A 17,350-nucleotide genomic window follows, 5' to 3' on the forward strand; every position below is an offset into this window, starting at 1 on the left:
TCCTACTTTCATCCACATCCCTCTGAAATATTTCCAACATGCCAAACACATCAGAAAGCTCATCATTACCCACTGACATTACCTTCAGTTAGAACACACAGAGGTTCAGAAGGGATGCTCCCAGGGACTGGGAAGGCGTAGGCACTGGTGGCTGTGACCAAGGGAAGTGGGCTCTTTGGGTAGCACTGTCTCAGGATCTGAACTACGACGGAGACAACGGGTTCCAAACTTCTGTCATCCAGGCAGTTCTGAACGAAGAGGAGACTGTATCAGACGCCGACACCTTATACAGGGTTCCCTTATCCTGTCAGTATTTTGGGCAGTGAATGACACATGGCCCCAATGGACAGTAAACATCCTTACTGTAGAATGCCTGACTTGAACATTCAAATGTAGCATTTTGTCTAATGTAGAATCGGCTTTGGTCTAGGGTATAATCTGCATTTTTATTTCTTTTTCACAGCTCATATGTTACTGGAAGGAATTTAGTCCAAAAATAGACTTAAAAAGTCTTTCAAGGGATGCTGTGTCTAAGGGAAGCATTGTCCAGGGTAGCCAGGGGGAGAGGAGATGAGCATCGTCTCAACCATCTGAGTGTCATTGTGAATTATTGGCTAAATTAGAGAATGAGTAGCCAAATTGATGGAAATCTTACTTTTCTCCTTCAGTCTTTATCTGAATAGAAAACTATAAAGGAAAAGCTAAAATATGAAATCAGAAAAAAAAAGGCTAAGTGAATCCCAAGTACCTAAATTAAATAACATGCCTGTTCTCAGAGCCCACAGTGTTGATCTCTTGGTACCTACCCAAAGCAAAGGAAAATTGGGTTTGCAGATGGAACATTTTGATGCTGATGGAACATGACAAGACCCTTCTTTTCAGACACTTTGAAAAATGCAAAAACAAGTTTACTAAATTGAGAGAGAGTGTTGGGAGTAGTTCGGGAACTCTTTGGCAAAAACATGCCATTTTCTTGAGGCTCTTGGTAAATGCTTTGTCTACTGACTTAGTACGGAAAGTTGACAAGTGTGAGCCTCCAATTTGATATTCCTAAGGGGTTCCAAGTAAGGTCTAGAGCCAATAAGTCATAGCAGTAGCCATGGAGGATGCTGAGCACCTGCCACAGAGCAGGGTGACTGTCTGTGATGATGTCATGCGGTGGTATCCCCGGGCCCACATTACAGGTAGCTCCATATATATATGTTTTTATGCCATGAGTTCAAACTGTCCCAATGATTCCCTAATATAAAAATGAAAGCCAACTTTCAAAACAGGAATGTTGTAACATGATCAAGAATGCTATTTCCCCTTCCACATGCTCAAATGATACCCATCAGTTGTCCTGAAAACACTCTCCATGGGAAATAAAATACTTGAGGCCATTTCATCCCTGGAACTGGCCAAAGGGCTTGGTGAAAAGTATTAGTATCAGAAAAAGAGAGAACTGAGCATGGAAGAGGAAGAGAGGGGAGGTAGATGACCCATCATGGATGATGTTCTGAGCTTAGTTTTCAGTAGGTACAGAGCAAAGGACAAGCCAAGGAACTCAGTCAAAACCACCAGCATTTTGGAAAGTGGTTATGTCTGTGATTGTCGTTAGTATTGTTATTGATGAATGTGATAACATGTTTTACTTTGCATAGGATGGTGCAGGTGAAAAGTGAGAAAAAGGATGGAGGCAGGTTCACCTGTCCTAACAGGTCGGGCCATGAATTTGGGGGAGAGGAGATTAAAATCAACAGAAAACAAGGCATTGGGGTTATAGTGAATCACTACCTAAATTAGGTGGATGGTAAGTGCTTTAGTAGACACAGTTTTCAGGAAAATGTTTATGAATTTTAAAATAATCCATGGTTCCAAAGTAACAGAAATGCCTAGATCCATCTGCCAACGTTTCCCTGGTGTTAAGGGAAGGGTACTGTGACAGGGCCAGGACTGAGGTAAAGTGAGGGAGGCACCCAGGATGCAAAATGTAAGGAGGCACTCCCTCAGGCTCCTGCAGCTGCAGGGCACTTATGCTGTGTATCAGAGATGACAAGAGCCCAAGAAATAGGATCCCTGGAAACAAATGGCTTAGAATTGGGGCAAAGGTGAACATTTTTGGCTCACTTTTCCCATCACTTCCAATAATAAACCTGCTACCTGGAAAAGATGACGAAATATGACAGTGCCTTTCATATTCAATTCACAGTTAACATCTCTGAATTAGCATTGGAATAATAAATACACTGCTTCTGGCTAAAAGTAACAACTCAGGAAACAACAGATGCTGGCGAGGATGTGGAGAAATGGGCATCCCTTCTTGCACTGTTGGTGGGAATGCAAACTGGTGTAGCCACTCTGGAAAACAGTGTGGAGGTTCCACAAAAAAATTAAAAATAGGACTACCCTACGACCTCAGCAATAGCACTACTAGGAATTTATCCAAAGGATACAGGAGTGCTGATTCATAGGGGCACATGTACCCCAATGTTTATAGCAGCGCTTTCAACAATAGCCAAATTACGGAAAGAGCCTAAATGGCCATCTTTATCTGATGAATGGATAAAGAAGATGTGGTTAATATACACAATGGAATACTACTTGGCAATGAGAAAGAATGAAATCCTGCCATTTGAAACAACATGGATGAAACTGGAGGGTATTAGGCTAAGTAAATAAGTCAGTCAGAGAAAGACAGATACCATATGTTTTCACTCATGTGTGGAACTTGAGGAACTTTACAGAAGACCATGGGGGAAGGGAAGGGGAAAAAATAGTTACAAACAGAGAGGGAGGGGGGCAAACCATAAGAGACTCTTAAATACAGAGAACAAACTGCGGGTTGATGCAGGGGGTAGAGGAGAGGAGAAAATGGGTGGTGGGCATTGAGGAGGGCACTTGTTGAGACGAGCACTGGGTGTTGTATGTAAGCAAGGAACCACAGGAATCTACCCCTAATACCAAGAGCACACTGTAAACACTGCATGTTAGCCAATTTGACAATAAATTATATTAAATAAATAAATACATACATACATACATACATACATACATACATACATACATACACTGCTTCTGTGACACACAGGCAAGAGACAGAGCTCCTCCTCATCCACGGTTTTGCTTTTCCCAGATCTCATTTACCCACAGTCAACCATAGCCTGGAAGCAGATGACGCTCCTCCAAGGTATCACCAGAAGGCCAATAGCCTAACGCTACATCCCAATGCCTCCCTTCATCTCCTCATGTGGGCATTGTATCACCTCACGTCATCACAAGAAGAATAAGATATTTTGAGAGAGAGACCACATTCACATAATTTTTATAACAGTATATTGCTATAAGTGATCTATTCAATCATTGTTGTTAATCTCTTGATGTGCCTAATTTACAAATTAAACTTCATCATAGGCACGAACGTTCAGGAAAAAACAGCGAATGCGTGGTCAGTGCTACCTGTGGTTTTGGGCATCTGCTGGGGGTCTTGGAATGTACCCCCCAGGATAAGGGGGGACTACTGTATAGCATACAGCTCAGACCCTGGAGCAAAAGCACCCCAAAAATTCAAATCTTGGGCTGATGATCACTAATCGCATCTCCGGGGCAAGTTACTACGCCTCTGTGAGCTGCAGCTTCGTCTATACAGCAGAGATCATAACAGAGCCTCTCTCATAAGGACGTGTGTGAATTTGAGTTAAAATAGGCAAAGTGCCTGCCCAATACTAAGCACTCAGTAAGTGCTGGCTAGCAGGATGTTAGCAGGCATCATTACACTCTTAAAATCTCATAAGAATCTGAAAGAAGATCCCAGTGCAGAGCCCTAGTGATAACCCTCACCATAAGAAAATGAGACACTTTAGTGGAAAAGTCCAGGAGTCCCAGGTCTAATTTCCAGCTCTCCTTTTACCAGCCAAAGCCATCAGCATCTCTGCCCGAGCTCCCATGGTCTAACCCCCGCCTTGCCCTCCCACCACTCCCTCCTTCCTCCTGTGCCCTCAGATACTCCTGTCCAAACAGCAGCCAGAATGGTCCTTTAAGATCATAAATCAGTTTAATGGGTATAGAGTTTCAGTTTTGCAAGATGAAAAGAGTTCTAGAGATTGGTTATACAACAGTGTGGATGCACTTAACAGTACTGAACGATACACTTTAAAATGCCCAGCATGGTCAACTTGATGTTGTACAAATTTTATAATTAAAATTTAAAAAAAAAAAGCATAAATTATATCAGGTCACGCCCCTGCTTCAAACCTGATGGAAATAAAATCTGAATTTCTTTTCATGGTCTAGAAAGTTCTTCCCTCCTCTTTTCCTCCCCTTCCTCCTCCCCCTTTCCCTCCCTCCCTCCCTCCTCCTTCATATCTCTCTTGTCTTTCACAATTATTGGCATACCAGCATCATCATCATCATCATCATCATCATCATTATAATTTGCAAATAACCACTGAAATGATACACTAGATCCAAGGTTCCCTCGTTGGCAATCCGGTGACTCCAATACCTTCTCTGGCAGATGGGGGAGAAGACTGACAGGCAGCTCAAACCAGCACAGCTACGATGGCATCTATGCTCACAACACCCAGCCCAGGTGCTGGAGGCTCCACAGGCTAGGGCAGCCTCGAATACAGTGCAAGTTCAGCCTCTGCTCACATCCTGCATCCATTCCCAGCAAAAAATGGAGGCTGGAGGGTTGGTGTGAATTTGTTTCCTGAACAGTTGAGGTCTTCACTGACCTGCTGAGAGACTACTTTAAAACCCTCCTTGCAGAAACAGACTTTTTACAGAGAACACACGGCTGGTACCTGAGGGGAGGTGGGTAGAGGTATGGGGGAAACAGGTGATGGGGATTAAGGAGTGCACTTGTGATGAGCACCGGGTGATGCACGGAGGTGTCGAATCACTATACTGTACACCTGAAACTAATATTACACTCGATGTTAACCAACTGGAATTCAAATAAATACTTGTAAAAAAGATGAAAGGAAAACAACTAAAATGAGGTTATTATGGTGGGCCCTAGTCCTGTATGACTGGTGTCCTTATAAAAAGGGACATTTGGACACAGACAAGCACATAGGGAGAATGTCTTGTGAAGACAGAGGCAGAGATGAGGTGACGCTTCTACAAGCCAAGGGTCACCAGGACTGCTGTGACCAACAGAATCTAGGAGAGCACCTGGGGCAGGTTCCCCCTCATGGCCCCGGAAGGAACCACCCTGGCGCCATCTTGATTTTGGACTTCTGGCCTCCAGGGCTGGGAGAAAGTCAATCTCTGCTATTTGAGCTGCTCAGTTTGTGGTGCTTTGTTATAGCAGCCCCCAGGAGACTCCTACAGGGAGGTTCCCGCACCACTCTTGGGTGTGACAATTCCCCAGAATGACTCTAAAAACTCATTAAAAGCTGTTGTAGTTGCACTCATGATTTACAGGGACTCACATTACAGATGAAGATCAGCCAAAGAGAGAGGCCCACAGGGCAGAGGGCAGCTGTCTCAGTCTGCTCAGGCAGATCCAGCAGGACACCACAGACCGAGTGGCTGATGAACAAACACATTTCTTTCTCACAGTTCTGGGGGCTGGAAGTCCAGGTTGAAGGCACCATCAGGTTCCCTGTCTGGTGAGAACCTGCTTCCTGGTTCACAGATGGCCATATTCTCACTGTGTCCTTACATGGAGCAGGGACCAGGGAGCTCTCTGGGGCTCCTCTTATAGTGTTCATTCTGCTCATAGGGACTGCACCCTCATCACCTCATCCCCTCCCAAAGGCCCTGCCTTCCCAAACCATTACTCTGGGGAGTAGGGTTTCAGCATATGGATTTGAGGGAACACAGGCATTAGTCTATCACACCAGAGAAACACCAAACATGGCATAGATAGATAGATAGATAGATAGATAGATAGAAAATAGATACATAGATACATACATAGATGATAGAGAGGAAATATATAGATACATAGATAGATGATAGATAGATAGATAGATAGATAGATAGATAGGAAATAGATACATAGATACATAGATACATAGATGATAGATAGATAGATAGATAGATAGATAGATAGGAAATAGATACATAGATACATAGATACATAGATGATAGATAGATAGATAGGAGATAGATAGATGGATAGATGTATATATTTTATATACATCCTGCTTCTAGCCTCACAGACCCTTTAATGCTTGTACTTCCCTTTCTACTATCTCCACCCTCTTCCTCTAACAGACATGTAATTCAGGGATCACTGTTTTCTTCCTTTTTTGCCATTTTAATTCTTCTCAACACAGAGAAGCAGCCAATAAGGCAGAGGGCAGAGGAACAGGCTGGAGCACATGAATTGCTGGTGTGAGAGAGCTTCTGGGCATCAGCAGTGGAGGGGGGTGTTTCACTAGAGATTTGAACGACACAAGCTTACAAAGTATGGCGAAGCTTAGAAACATTCAAAGCACTGCTTCATCCAGAGAAACGGAATGTTCGATGCAGCTATTTCATGACTGAGAGGCTCTGAAATCTGGAATGATGGCAAGAACCCACAGGTGATAGCTGACAGAAAATTAGATATTGGTTTGCAGCCCAACATTATGTGATTGTTCAGAGTCGGATGTGGGGGGAGACGCTATTATTTGTTTTTAATAGGAAAAGTCTACAGATGCCGTTTTTGGAAAACAGTACTGTCGTCGACTGCCTCATTGCCTCATGTACACAGGTAGAGAAAAAGTGAAGGGTGTCCAGAGGGGAGCAATGAGACCGAGGAAAGGGCTGTAGAGACAAGTTAACGTGAAGACAGCAGGGAGCATGGTGCCTGTGGAGCACGGCTGCCGTGGCCCCAGGTGAAGGGGAGTGAGCAGACGATGGATATTTGGAAGGCGTCCACATCCTCGATAGAGAGGGTGTACATAGCTCATACTATGGTGTTTAAATTAGTCCTAATCAAGTGCAATTAAGGAATCTGTTGTTAGGGTTGAAATTCCGGAAACCTTAAACCACATATTCCACTGGGGTGCGGACAAGTAACGGCCCTTGCAGGTGCTCAGTCTGGCCCAGGATGCTTTTCCTCTTGAACTTGGCCTGACAGCCTTTTTCAGTAATTCAGGTCTCAGCTTAGGTGTCACCTGCTCAGAGAAGAACTTGACCTCTCTCACAGAACACGTTCTCCCTCCACCTACGGGCGTCACTGCGGACAGCCTGACTTTAATGATGTCACAGAGCAATATGAAATTCTCTTCCTCGTTGAATTCTTTGCTTCCTTAGTATCTGACTCTCCCGCTAGAATGTTTACTCCACCAGATCAGGGGTCTTGCCTGTCATATTCATGTCCAGATTCCACTACTCTAATTATTCCAATCACTGCTCACATTCCTAGAGCAGCCAAGTCATGGCAAGCACTCCATTAAACGGAAGACATTTCCACATTAATATACTTAGGCTGTGCAATAACCTAGATTTTGTTATTTCCATCTTTTTGGAAAAGAAGAAACTTGAGACCCAGAAAGGTTGGGTGACTCCTCCAAGGTTTCACAGCTGTAAGTGCCTGGGCTGGGACCTGAACCCAGGTACTAGCTTTATAGTGAATACTGTGAACCACTGCACCACACAGTGTGTAGCCAAAAAACATGTATTTTTTAAATTTATTTTTATTTATTTTTAATTTTTTAATGTTTATTTATTTTTGAGAGAGAGAGACAGAGCATGAGCTGGGGAGGGGCAGAGAGAGGGAGACACAGAATCCGAAGCAGGCTCCAGGCTCTGAGCCGTCAGCACAGAGCCCAAAGCAGGGCTTGAACCCATGAACCATGAGATCATGACCTAAGCTGAAGTCAGTCACTTAACCAACTGGGTCACCCAGGCGCCCTGCCAATAAACATGTATTGAATGAATGAATAGATCAGCACAAGAGTGAACAAATGCATGAGGTTTTGAATCCAGAACCTCTGCCCATAGCAGACAGTAAGAAACGTACTGAGGTTCTCACAGCTCTGTTCAGCAGGAACCATCCAGATATCATCCAACTGCAGAGGTGTTCCCAGGGTTAATTACCTGTGTGGTGCTGAAGAGGATCTCCATGCCCTGAGCTGCCAGGAAGGCCTCCCTGCCAGACCGGAGGTTGGCAATGTGCTTGAGGCAGAGCAGAAGCGTCCGGCGGATCAGCACATAGGTATTGGCTGTGTCATGGCCGTGCCAGTCCTGATGCAGCCTGAGCAAGCTGGTGACGTAGCCTCTGTTCACAGCCCTGCGGCTGTTAGACTCTGAAACCAATGGGAAAGGTGATGTCAATGACAGATTCTCCTGGCTGCACCTGCCTGAGGATTCCCCGATGTACCTCCCGCAAGATTCTTATTATAAAGGGACTAATAATAACTTTCCACTGGAGAAAACTGGCAGATGTCACCTTCATTGAGTGATCAACATGGACATCACCATGTGTGTTGTGCTGAGAAAAACACAGCATCATTTCTATGGTGTTTCTGCCCAAAATGTATAGCCTGAATTTAACCATGAGGAAAACCAGCAAACCCAAAATGAGGGGCATGCTACTAGTGATCTGATCTATACTCTTTAAAAATGTCAAGGTCATGAAAGGAAAAAAAAAAAAAAGGAAGGGAAAAGACAAAGAAAAGAGAAATAAAGAGAGAAACAGGAAGGAAGGAAGGAAGGAAGGAAGGAAGGAAGGAAGGAAGGAAGGAAGGAAGGAAGGAAGGAATTCGGCTAAAGTATTTATATAATATGTAGGTACAATGTAGAATTATAATTTAGATCCTAGGCTAGAAATAATTTTTTTTTCTTTTGCTCCAAAAGGCATTAGAGATGCATTTGGTAAAATTTGAATAAGGTCTATAAATTAGAAGTATTGTATCTATGTACATTAGATTTTGGTAAACTGTGGCTATGTAAAAGAAAATCCTGTGCTTAGGAAATTCACAATAGGAATATGTGAAAGTCTTTAACTTATTCTTAAAAAGTTCAGAAAAAAACTGTAATAGTTAGGGGGGTGGGATGAATGAGGGAGAGACAGAGACAGAGACATTTCCACCAGATTTCCATTCTTCTTTTCCTAAATCTCAGTGGACTTAGGGTATTGTCATTGGGTTGAGCAAATTATAAGATTTAGTCTTGGAAGAAGACCCTGAATGAGACATGATATCTGAAAGGCTATCATGTGTAACAGCTATATTGTGTTTTTCCTAAAGAGCACAGAAGCCAGCTTATGGATAATCAAGGTCTGGCTCAGTCCAAGAAAGGAATTCCTCATAGTCAAGACTATTCAACAAGAGAATGGACTCTATGTGGAAATGGACATCCGGGCACTAACAATGTTAAGACAGGGGTGGGAAGCCCACTCAGCAGGATGTGGTATGGGGTTTTCTTACATCTGATGGGGAACATAATAGAGTGCTTTTCTGGTTCCCTTCACGTCTACACAATTTCTCTTTGTTGACTGAATGATCCTGGTGGAGGCCTCCCATGAGACACACCCTAGAGGGTAAGTGCACAAAGTTCTAATTTTCCCAAGAGATACTTTAAATTCTCCTTGAAGAAACACAGAGGAAAAGGAGCCCAAGAATCCTGTCTCAACACTTAACATATGCCCCTTTCCAGCTGAACCTCCTCGGGCTACTGGCTTGGTGGACAAATGTGTCCCAGCCCACATATACCCCAGAGACGTCTGGTCATCTCTGCTTGTGTGGACAAGGTGCATTGGGAGGCTATCACCGGCCGACTCTCAGCACAAATGCCCAAATCTTGCAGCCCTGCTCTCATTACCACATTTCTCCATTACCCCCACTGTTCACGCTGGCTTATGAGACAATATAGGCTTCTGGCCGAGGGTGTGTGAGACAGATCCCCTGAGCCGTAATTGGAGAAGCAAATTTCAGCTCAAAGTCAGATTTTTTTCCCTAAGACCATGTAAGTACACATAAGTGAAAAAATAACACAAAAACTCAGGGCTTTATTCCAGTGGGGTTTTCTCATAATATTAAAGAAATTCTTTTGTTGTTGTTGTTGCTTTCTGTGAGTTTGTCAAATTCTAAGTTGTCAGGCTTCACTGAGCCCCACTGAGATTTTTGAGCCATTTGTACAGTTGGGATCATTGTTGTTTGTTTGTTTGTTTGTTTGTTTAATTTTTTTGTTTTTTCACTTTTACAACATTTCATTCAGCCATGACCCTGAACTGAGGGTGATGAGCTTTGTTTGCCAGGTGATGTGTTTGCAGAAGGTTTAAATCGCTGCCATTACCTCCTTTAATGAATTATTCTTTTGCATCAACCGTATTTCTCTCCTTGGCTGGTTGCAGCCACAAAGCACCAGAGTTCTTTACTGCCTGAATGAGGTTCCAGCCTATCCAATATCTGACGTTTAAAAGAAAATCGAGGATTAAGTAGGAGGTATTAAAGTATCACCCACTGGAAAGATGCCAGAATAGCAAACACAGTGGACAGAGGCCCCGTGGGCACAGAGAGGTTAAGGTCTTCTGTCTTTTATCTATTTTAAGGGTATGAGACTAATAATGTGTTATCTTAATGACCTTCATCCCCTACTCTTTGGAGGGGTAGGGGGCAGGGATAATGGGGAAAAAATCTTTAATTGTCTCAGAGAAAAATCCCTTATCAAATCCTAATGATTTTATTCATGATTTCCCGTTAATCCTCAACAAGCTGCCATGTTTACTAACATCGAAAATGGCTACACCTCCTTCCCCGCTGACCCCACCTCAGTCAATCTTTCTCTAAGAATGGCTTGCAGAGTTTTGCAAAAGTCAATATGCCTCAAAAACCCTCAGCAAACTGAGGAAGAGCAAATGTGGAGAGCTAAGACTGAAATGAGGGTCACCGAGATCAGTGATATGCAGGAGTTCTAAAAGATCTGAGAGGGAAACAGTGCTTCTCTAGGGGCCAAATAGCCACGAGAAAATGTTTTGGGTGAATGCAGGGTTCAGGGCAGGAGAAGGCTCCAGGTCCCCCGACCCTCTTCAAAACAGATCAGCTGCACTTAAGTCTGTTTATATAAAGGACTTTCTACTAAGATTTCCTTGGGAAAAAAAATTCCTGCTCAATTTTTTTAAGATTTCTCAAGTAGATTGGTTTATCTTAAACTTCTAGGAGTTTGGGGGTAGGTTGAACAGAGAGGAGATTTGAGTTTAATATCTCACTCCTCACTCCCACCCCATCTCAAAGGCACTCTCAGTGCCCTGTCTCCATCCTGTTGAATGTCTTCTCTGGCCAGTTTTCTTTTGGCAAATCCATGAACTCAACCTTGACCTTCCCTCTAATTCACCCTCTTATATTCTACTACTTCTGCCTCTCCAGATTATATTATCCTCCAGAATGAAGTCTGTGTAGCTAATTATGTCTGAAATGTTACCTAGCAATATTCTTATTTTTACCCCCACGTATTTCTTCATTGAGGTTCAGATGTTTTTTTTTTTTTCTTCTTTTGGCTCAGACCCCATCGATGCAGATTTTTACACTCAGGTAAAAAGAAAAAAAATAAATAACTGGAAGGGAATGTGCCAAGATATCACTAGTACTTACAGAGGAGGAAAAGACTGAGGATTCTATTTGCTTTAGACTTTTTAGATTCAATTTAGGCTTTTCTGTAGTTCTTATTCCCCACATACTCTACAATGCATTTTACTAATCAGGAGCAGTAAAAAATATTACCTTTTTGACAGGAGGTCCTTAGACTATTGGTCATGCCATGTTGTAAATGCCTGTGGGCAGGGTGAACGGCCCCTAGGTTACTATAGCAACCAACTCCCTTTTTTACTCTTACCCCATCCCCTTCAAAAGTGAATTACCTGCCTACTCCCTGAAGTCATTTGAAACCCTGATCATCTCTATAGAGATGTTTATCCTTATAAAGAGGAAAGTCTAGATGCCTTCAAGACTCAAAGATTGACTGTCTCATGGGGAACAGTCAGCCCCATGCCAGGCTGGTGGAGAAATGCTCTGTGACCCAGATTATTATACCTGCAAGCCGTCCACGCCTCTGCCACTGTTCCTTGGCAAAACCAAAGAAAATTTTCATCTCTGCTCTTCACTTCCCATATCTGGGAATTTCATCAGCCCTTTTAGGGTCAAGTGATGACTTAAAGCAGAGGCCGCGTGGGAACCTGCGGCAGAGCAACAAACCAAACAACACAATAGCCGCGCTCTCAGATGAGACGGACACATTACTGCAGACCTCTAAACTCTGCCATCCCTTAGTCACCCACCCTTCATGGCCTCGAAGGGCCTGCTTTGCAGGCAGAGCTTCCAGGTGTCTGCTTTCTTTTGGGACTCCTTGTACCTGGCCAGGAACTCCACCACTCTCCAGCTGTGTGGACTTGAACCTGTCAGTTCACTGTTGTATCACTAAGTCTTTATCTGAATGACAAAACTAATAATATCCCTTCCTGGGGAGTTGTTGAGAAAATTACATGAGATAATACATACAAAGTTGATAGCTCCATGCCTGACGCATACTAAGCACCCAATACCTGTTACCCATTATGACTGTCATTATCAACATGATAAGCAAAATCTACTTATGGCTCCAACTTCCCCTCTATTACTATGGACAACAAAGTGCCAAATGCTTGGGATATGAACATATTCTTTTCGACAGCTTCATTCAAGAACAGGAGCTCCAGGGTCACATAGCTGTTGATTTGAATGTTGGCTCTACCAGTTACCAGCTCTGAAACCTCAGTTCAGTTGCTTAGTCACTCTCAACTATATTTCCATCATCCGCAAAGAGTAAAGCAAGATTAAAAAAGATTAATTACAACATCAGCCCTACAAGCTCATTAGAGGGAATAAATGCTTAGCATAGCACCCGGCACAAAGCTTGTGCTCGATAAATGAGAATTCCCTTCCCCATAAGGATGACATCAAACTTCACATACCTTTTACCAGTGACAATTCCCCAAGGAAAAGTTTCTAAATAAGTAAAATGTATAGTCAAGTGTCTTCAGTCTCTGTGTAACATAGTTGACTTCTCACCCCAAAATATCCACCAGTTTTACGTTGCTGCCCATCTATCCTTAGACATCCTGATAGAGACACACTGAGGGTCACACCCCAATTTATCCCAGGTGTCCTTACGGAAAAGTCCATAATGCAGACCTTTATTGTTGCCCTCTCTGGCAAAATTTACCTCAGTTGGGTCCCATTACACCAAAGCTTTTTATGGAGGACTGGCTAGTGTTCTAAGATCCTCTTGACTGATAATGCTTAACTGGCTAACAGCCCATCCCTGCCTTTGATAAGGCACATAGGAGTAAGAATAAATACAAGGATTCCAGGCTCCCATCATTCTTGAGAACAGAAATTATCTTCAGCCACACAGCGTACTATGACATTACCATCCCAAGAACTTCTTGCCCAGGGTGATTAAATAGCTTTATCCTCTGTTTTAGGAATTTCATGAAAATCCATTCATATGAACTATTGACAATTCAGCTAGTCCTTTTCAGGATAGTGGCCCCTTCTCAGAGCTGAAGACCACTGAACTGTACATACCAAATGTCCATTTACTCTTCAAAGTTTGCTTCCAAACCCTCTCTGTGCTATGTCCCCCAACTCTGAGCAACTACATCACAAACATTGCCTGATCCCAACCAGGACCCCACACTGAAAGACCCACTTTGGGTGTGCCTGGGTGGCTCAGTTGGTTAAGCGTCTGACTTCAGCTCAGGTCATGGTCTCATGATTTGTGAGTTCAAGCCCCGCATTGGGCTCTGTGCTGACAGCTTGGAGCCTGGAGCTTGCTTCAGATTCTGTGTCTCCCTCTTTCTCTGCCCCTCCCCCCGTCTCAAAAAATAAAACATTAAAAAAAAATGTTTTTAAAGAAAGACCCACATTGCACACAGTACTCTCATTCTATAATAACCACCCGAGAACTCCCCCTTGAGGGACATTATTAAAACTCAAGGTAATGGTGACCTTAACTATGGGAAACAATATGCTTGCCTTTGTAACACATTACTCTTGTGGTCTTTACAGGGAGTCAATTTAGAAGATATTTCTGGACAAAGCAGGCTTTTACTAAGACTTATAAATCATATTATATGAACAACGAGCTGCCTACTCTGCCATTATAACACCATTTACAATTACGGAGTATTTATTTACTGAATGTTTCCTATGTTCTCAGTACTGGGTTAATCATTTTACATGATTATCTCATTTATCTCATGGAAATGCTTTGAGATAAGCATTATCTTCCTCCTTTTACAAATGAAGGCACAGGGGCTGGGAGAAGTCAGACAACTCACTGAAGCCCTTAGAGCTCACAAAAGCCCTATCCATGATTCCAGTGGGACTCCCCATCTGCCACCAAAGATGAAATCCCACACTGTTACTCCCGAAGCAATGATAGTTTACACTTTTTTGCACCCAGAAAAAGCCCTTTAGCTGTTGCCAGAGTAACCAACTTCTTAAGGAAGGTTCCTGAAAAGCTACTGGAGATAAAGTCAGTGAACACCTGAAGCCTGGGGTGCTTGAGGGGTGTGGCTTGCAGCCAATTTTACCTTGGCTCAGCCCTTCCATGCACCCAACTTCTCTGTTCCCTCCCAGGCCCCTAAGTTGTGAGGAGAGTTTATTTTTAATAGGAAACTTGACAAGATTTAAAGGTCCCAGGACACCTGTGGCTCTTCAGGTCACTGGAGGAGGTGTTTGGGAGTCTCCCTGACTCTCAGCCAGTGATTCCATGAGGCCAGTCCAGAAGCCAGGCTCTGATGGGAGTGCTGTGCTGTGGAGCAGGAGGGAACAGGCCAGCTCTCATGGGCTCCTCCCCCTGGTGGCTGCAGCAGGTCTCGCTCACAAAGAAGGAGCAGAAGTACATGTACTGAGACAGGGCTAATCTTAATGTCATTGATGGTGGAAATTCTACATGACTATCATTAGCCCAAATAGGAATGATGCTATTGAATTAGCTTGCAGGGATCCTTTTTTTTCTCTTTTTAGAATAGATGCATTTCAGGAAACTTGACTATAAAGTAAATTTTGATTTCAACTGAAGGTGTTTTCCCACTGACCGCCTTTAAAAAATTAAAGATGCTTTTCCTAAGCCCCAGAAATCACAGCTGAGAGGCATTAGAGAATATCCTTCACAGCAGTTTTCAATCTAGACTCTTGCATTGCTTTTATTTTTTAGTTGCCAATTCTTTCTAATACCTCTCCGTAGATATGTTCCCAAACCCTAGGAATTTCTCCACTCTCAGGAAAGCCTCGGAATCCACATCTTCCTTTTCTGCTAGCCCTTGGTGAGAACCATGTCTAAGGAAGGGCGTTAGGCTGGGATGCTAAAAGAGAAGGTGGTACCATCATGGACATACTCCAGACACGACACCACACCACACACCTGCGGTTCAGGGCTCGCCATTCCCCACGATGGATCAATCTCATCTTGTACTTTATCAATTCTAAGGAATGTATTTTTTCACACTGACATTTCCAAAATTAAGGTGCTTCTAACCGATGATAGTGTTTCCATTATAACTGGCAGTGTTTTTTCACTCAGTGGTACGTAAAAAGTTGTACATCTTATAGTCCATGACATCTTAGGTTTGAGGAAATATGATTCACTTTTCAATATTGTTAGTTTGAAAATTCTCTAAAAGGACTTCATTCCCAGCAAGAGGTTATCACTTGAGAGGTTTTCTCTGCATATGCAAATATGCAGAGGCATTTGGTCCTGAAAGCCAGATCCTGCTGTAGTGAGGTACTTAGTAAACTGTCAACTGAAATTATGCTCATATTCCCCACATCCAAGGCACCACCATTACTTCATTCAACAAACACTTACTTAGCAAGTACTATGCACCAGCATATGCCAGGCACTGTTCTAAGCACTGGGGTACTACAGTAGGAGATGGGCTAGACCATGGCTTGTTTCCCATGGGGGAGCTGGAGAGACACACATCTAAATAGGCACACACACAAAGGGGAAAAAAATAATTTCAGATAGTGACAAGTACTACAGGGCAAAATAAAGAACAATGGTAGAGGGGTCCCTGGGTGGCTCAGTTGGTTAAACATCCAACTCTTGATTTCGGCTCAGGTCACAACCTCATAGTTTGTGAGTTCAAGCCCCATGTTGGTCTCCACACTGACAAGTCGGAGCCTACTTGGGATTCTCTCTCCCTCTTCCTCTGCCCCTACCCCATGCATGCACTCTCTCTCTCTCAAAATAAATAAAATTTTTTTTTTAATTTTTAAATGTTCTTTATTTATTTTTGAGAGAGAGAGAGAGAGAGAGAGGCAGAGAGAGAGAGAGAGACACACAGAATCTGAAGCAGACTCATCACAGAGCCTGATGTGGGGCTCGAACTCATGAACCGTGATCATGACCTGAGCCAAAGTCAGATGCTTAACCGACTGAGCCACCCAGGTGCCCCAATAAATAAACTTAAAAAAAAAATAGTAATGGTAGAGTGACTAAAGGCGCAACTACTCTAGATTGGGTGGTCAAGGAAAAGACCCTTCAAGGAGACGGTATTAGTGCTGAGATCTGAATGATAAGAAGGAATCAGGAAGGAGAGATCTGGTGGCAGAAAATTCCAGAAATCTTGAGAGGAAAGCAAATGGAGAAGCCCAAACTTGGTGTACAGATAACAAAAAGTCTGCAGCCAAAGCGGGTAGAAAAAGTGAGACAAGAGTAGGAGATTATTGAAAAGGAGCGTAGGGATCAGAATGAGTGACCTCTGCCATTTTGACATCCATCATGGCAGGTTGTGTAAAAGTGGAGGGATATGTCACGCTGAGATTTTCTCACTCTCCTTTTTGTTATTTGTTTTCGTAATCTCTGCAAGAAAGCACTTAAGAATGATCATCTTTGCCTGGACCTCAATTTTTCCAGGTGCTTTCCTACCCATCCCAACTTTTATTTTGAGTCTAGACTTCGGTAGGGAAAGAAACACTTGCCAAGACCCAAGACAAGCCACTGTCCCATCTGAGTCCCTGCAGAAAACCTTCTTGGTTTCACTGTCTTTCCATCGTCAACTCATCAGAAGATGATACTTGAAGAGGAGAGCCAGGATTTACACCAAAAAGAAGAAAGCTGAGACCTTCCCCGTTGCTTTTCTCTGTCAATTGCTAAGTGAGATACCAGTCTGTCGGTGGCGTTGCCTGCTTCTGGCCAGGGACAGAGGAACAGTGATATCAGCGGGAAACACACCCGCAAAGTGAGGCAACATCCCATGCCAATCTGTACATGCTGCAGTATGCCTCCGGGCCCGGAGGGGGCGCTGCAGGAAGGCAGGAGCGTGTGCCTCCGCGCTGCTGGCTAAGACTGCCCTCTGGCCTTAGGGCGTTCAACAGCACAGCGGTCAGGAAGCACGGGACCCTAGCCTTGTGCTCCCTGGTTCCAGCTTGAGTCCTGTCAC

The 17,350-nt window shown here is 43.5% G+C and overlaps 1 protein-coding gene across 3 annotated transcripts in view; it reads right to left on the bottom strand.

Annotated features, from left to right (window-relative positions):
• The window catches only part of AGBL1 (AGBL carboxypeptidase 1), a 784,724-nt gene that overhangs the window by 681,580 nt on the left and 85,794 nt on the right, over positions 1-17,350 (bottom strand). For all 3 annotated transcript variants that reach the window (XM_042988107.1, XM_042988105.1, XM_042988106.1), the window contains 2 exons: positions 8,020-8,228; positions 83-248 (listed from right to left, as the gene is read on the bottom strand). In XM_042988107.1, the coding sequence (XP_042844041.1) occupies positions 83-248; positions 8,020-8,228 (375 nt within the window). The remainder of the gene's footprint in view (positions 1-82; positions 249-8,019; positions 8,229-17,350) is intronic.

The sequence above is a fragment of the Panthera tigris genome, chromosome B3 (assembly GCF_018350195.1).
Source record: "Panthera tigris isolate Pti1 chromosome B3, P.tigris_Pti1_mat1.1, whole genome shotgun sequence".
In the NCBI taxonomy this organism is placed as follows: Eukaryota; Metazoa; Chordata; class Mammalia; order Carnivora; family Felidae; genus Panthera; species Panthera tigris.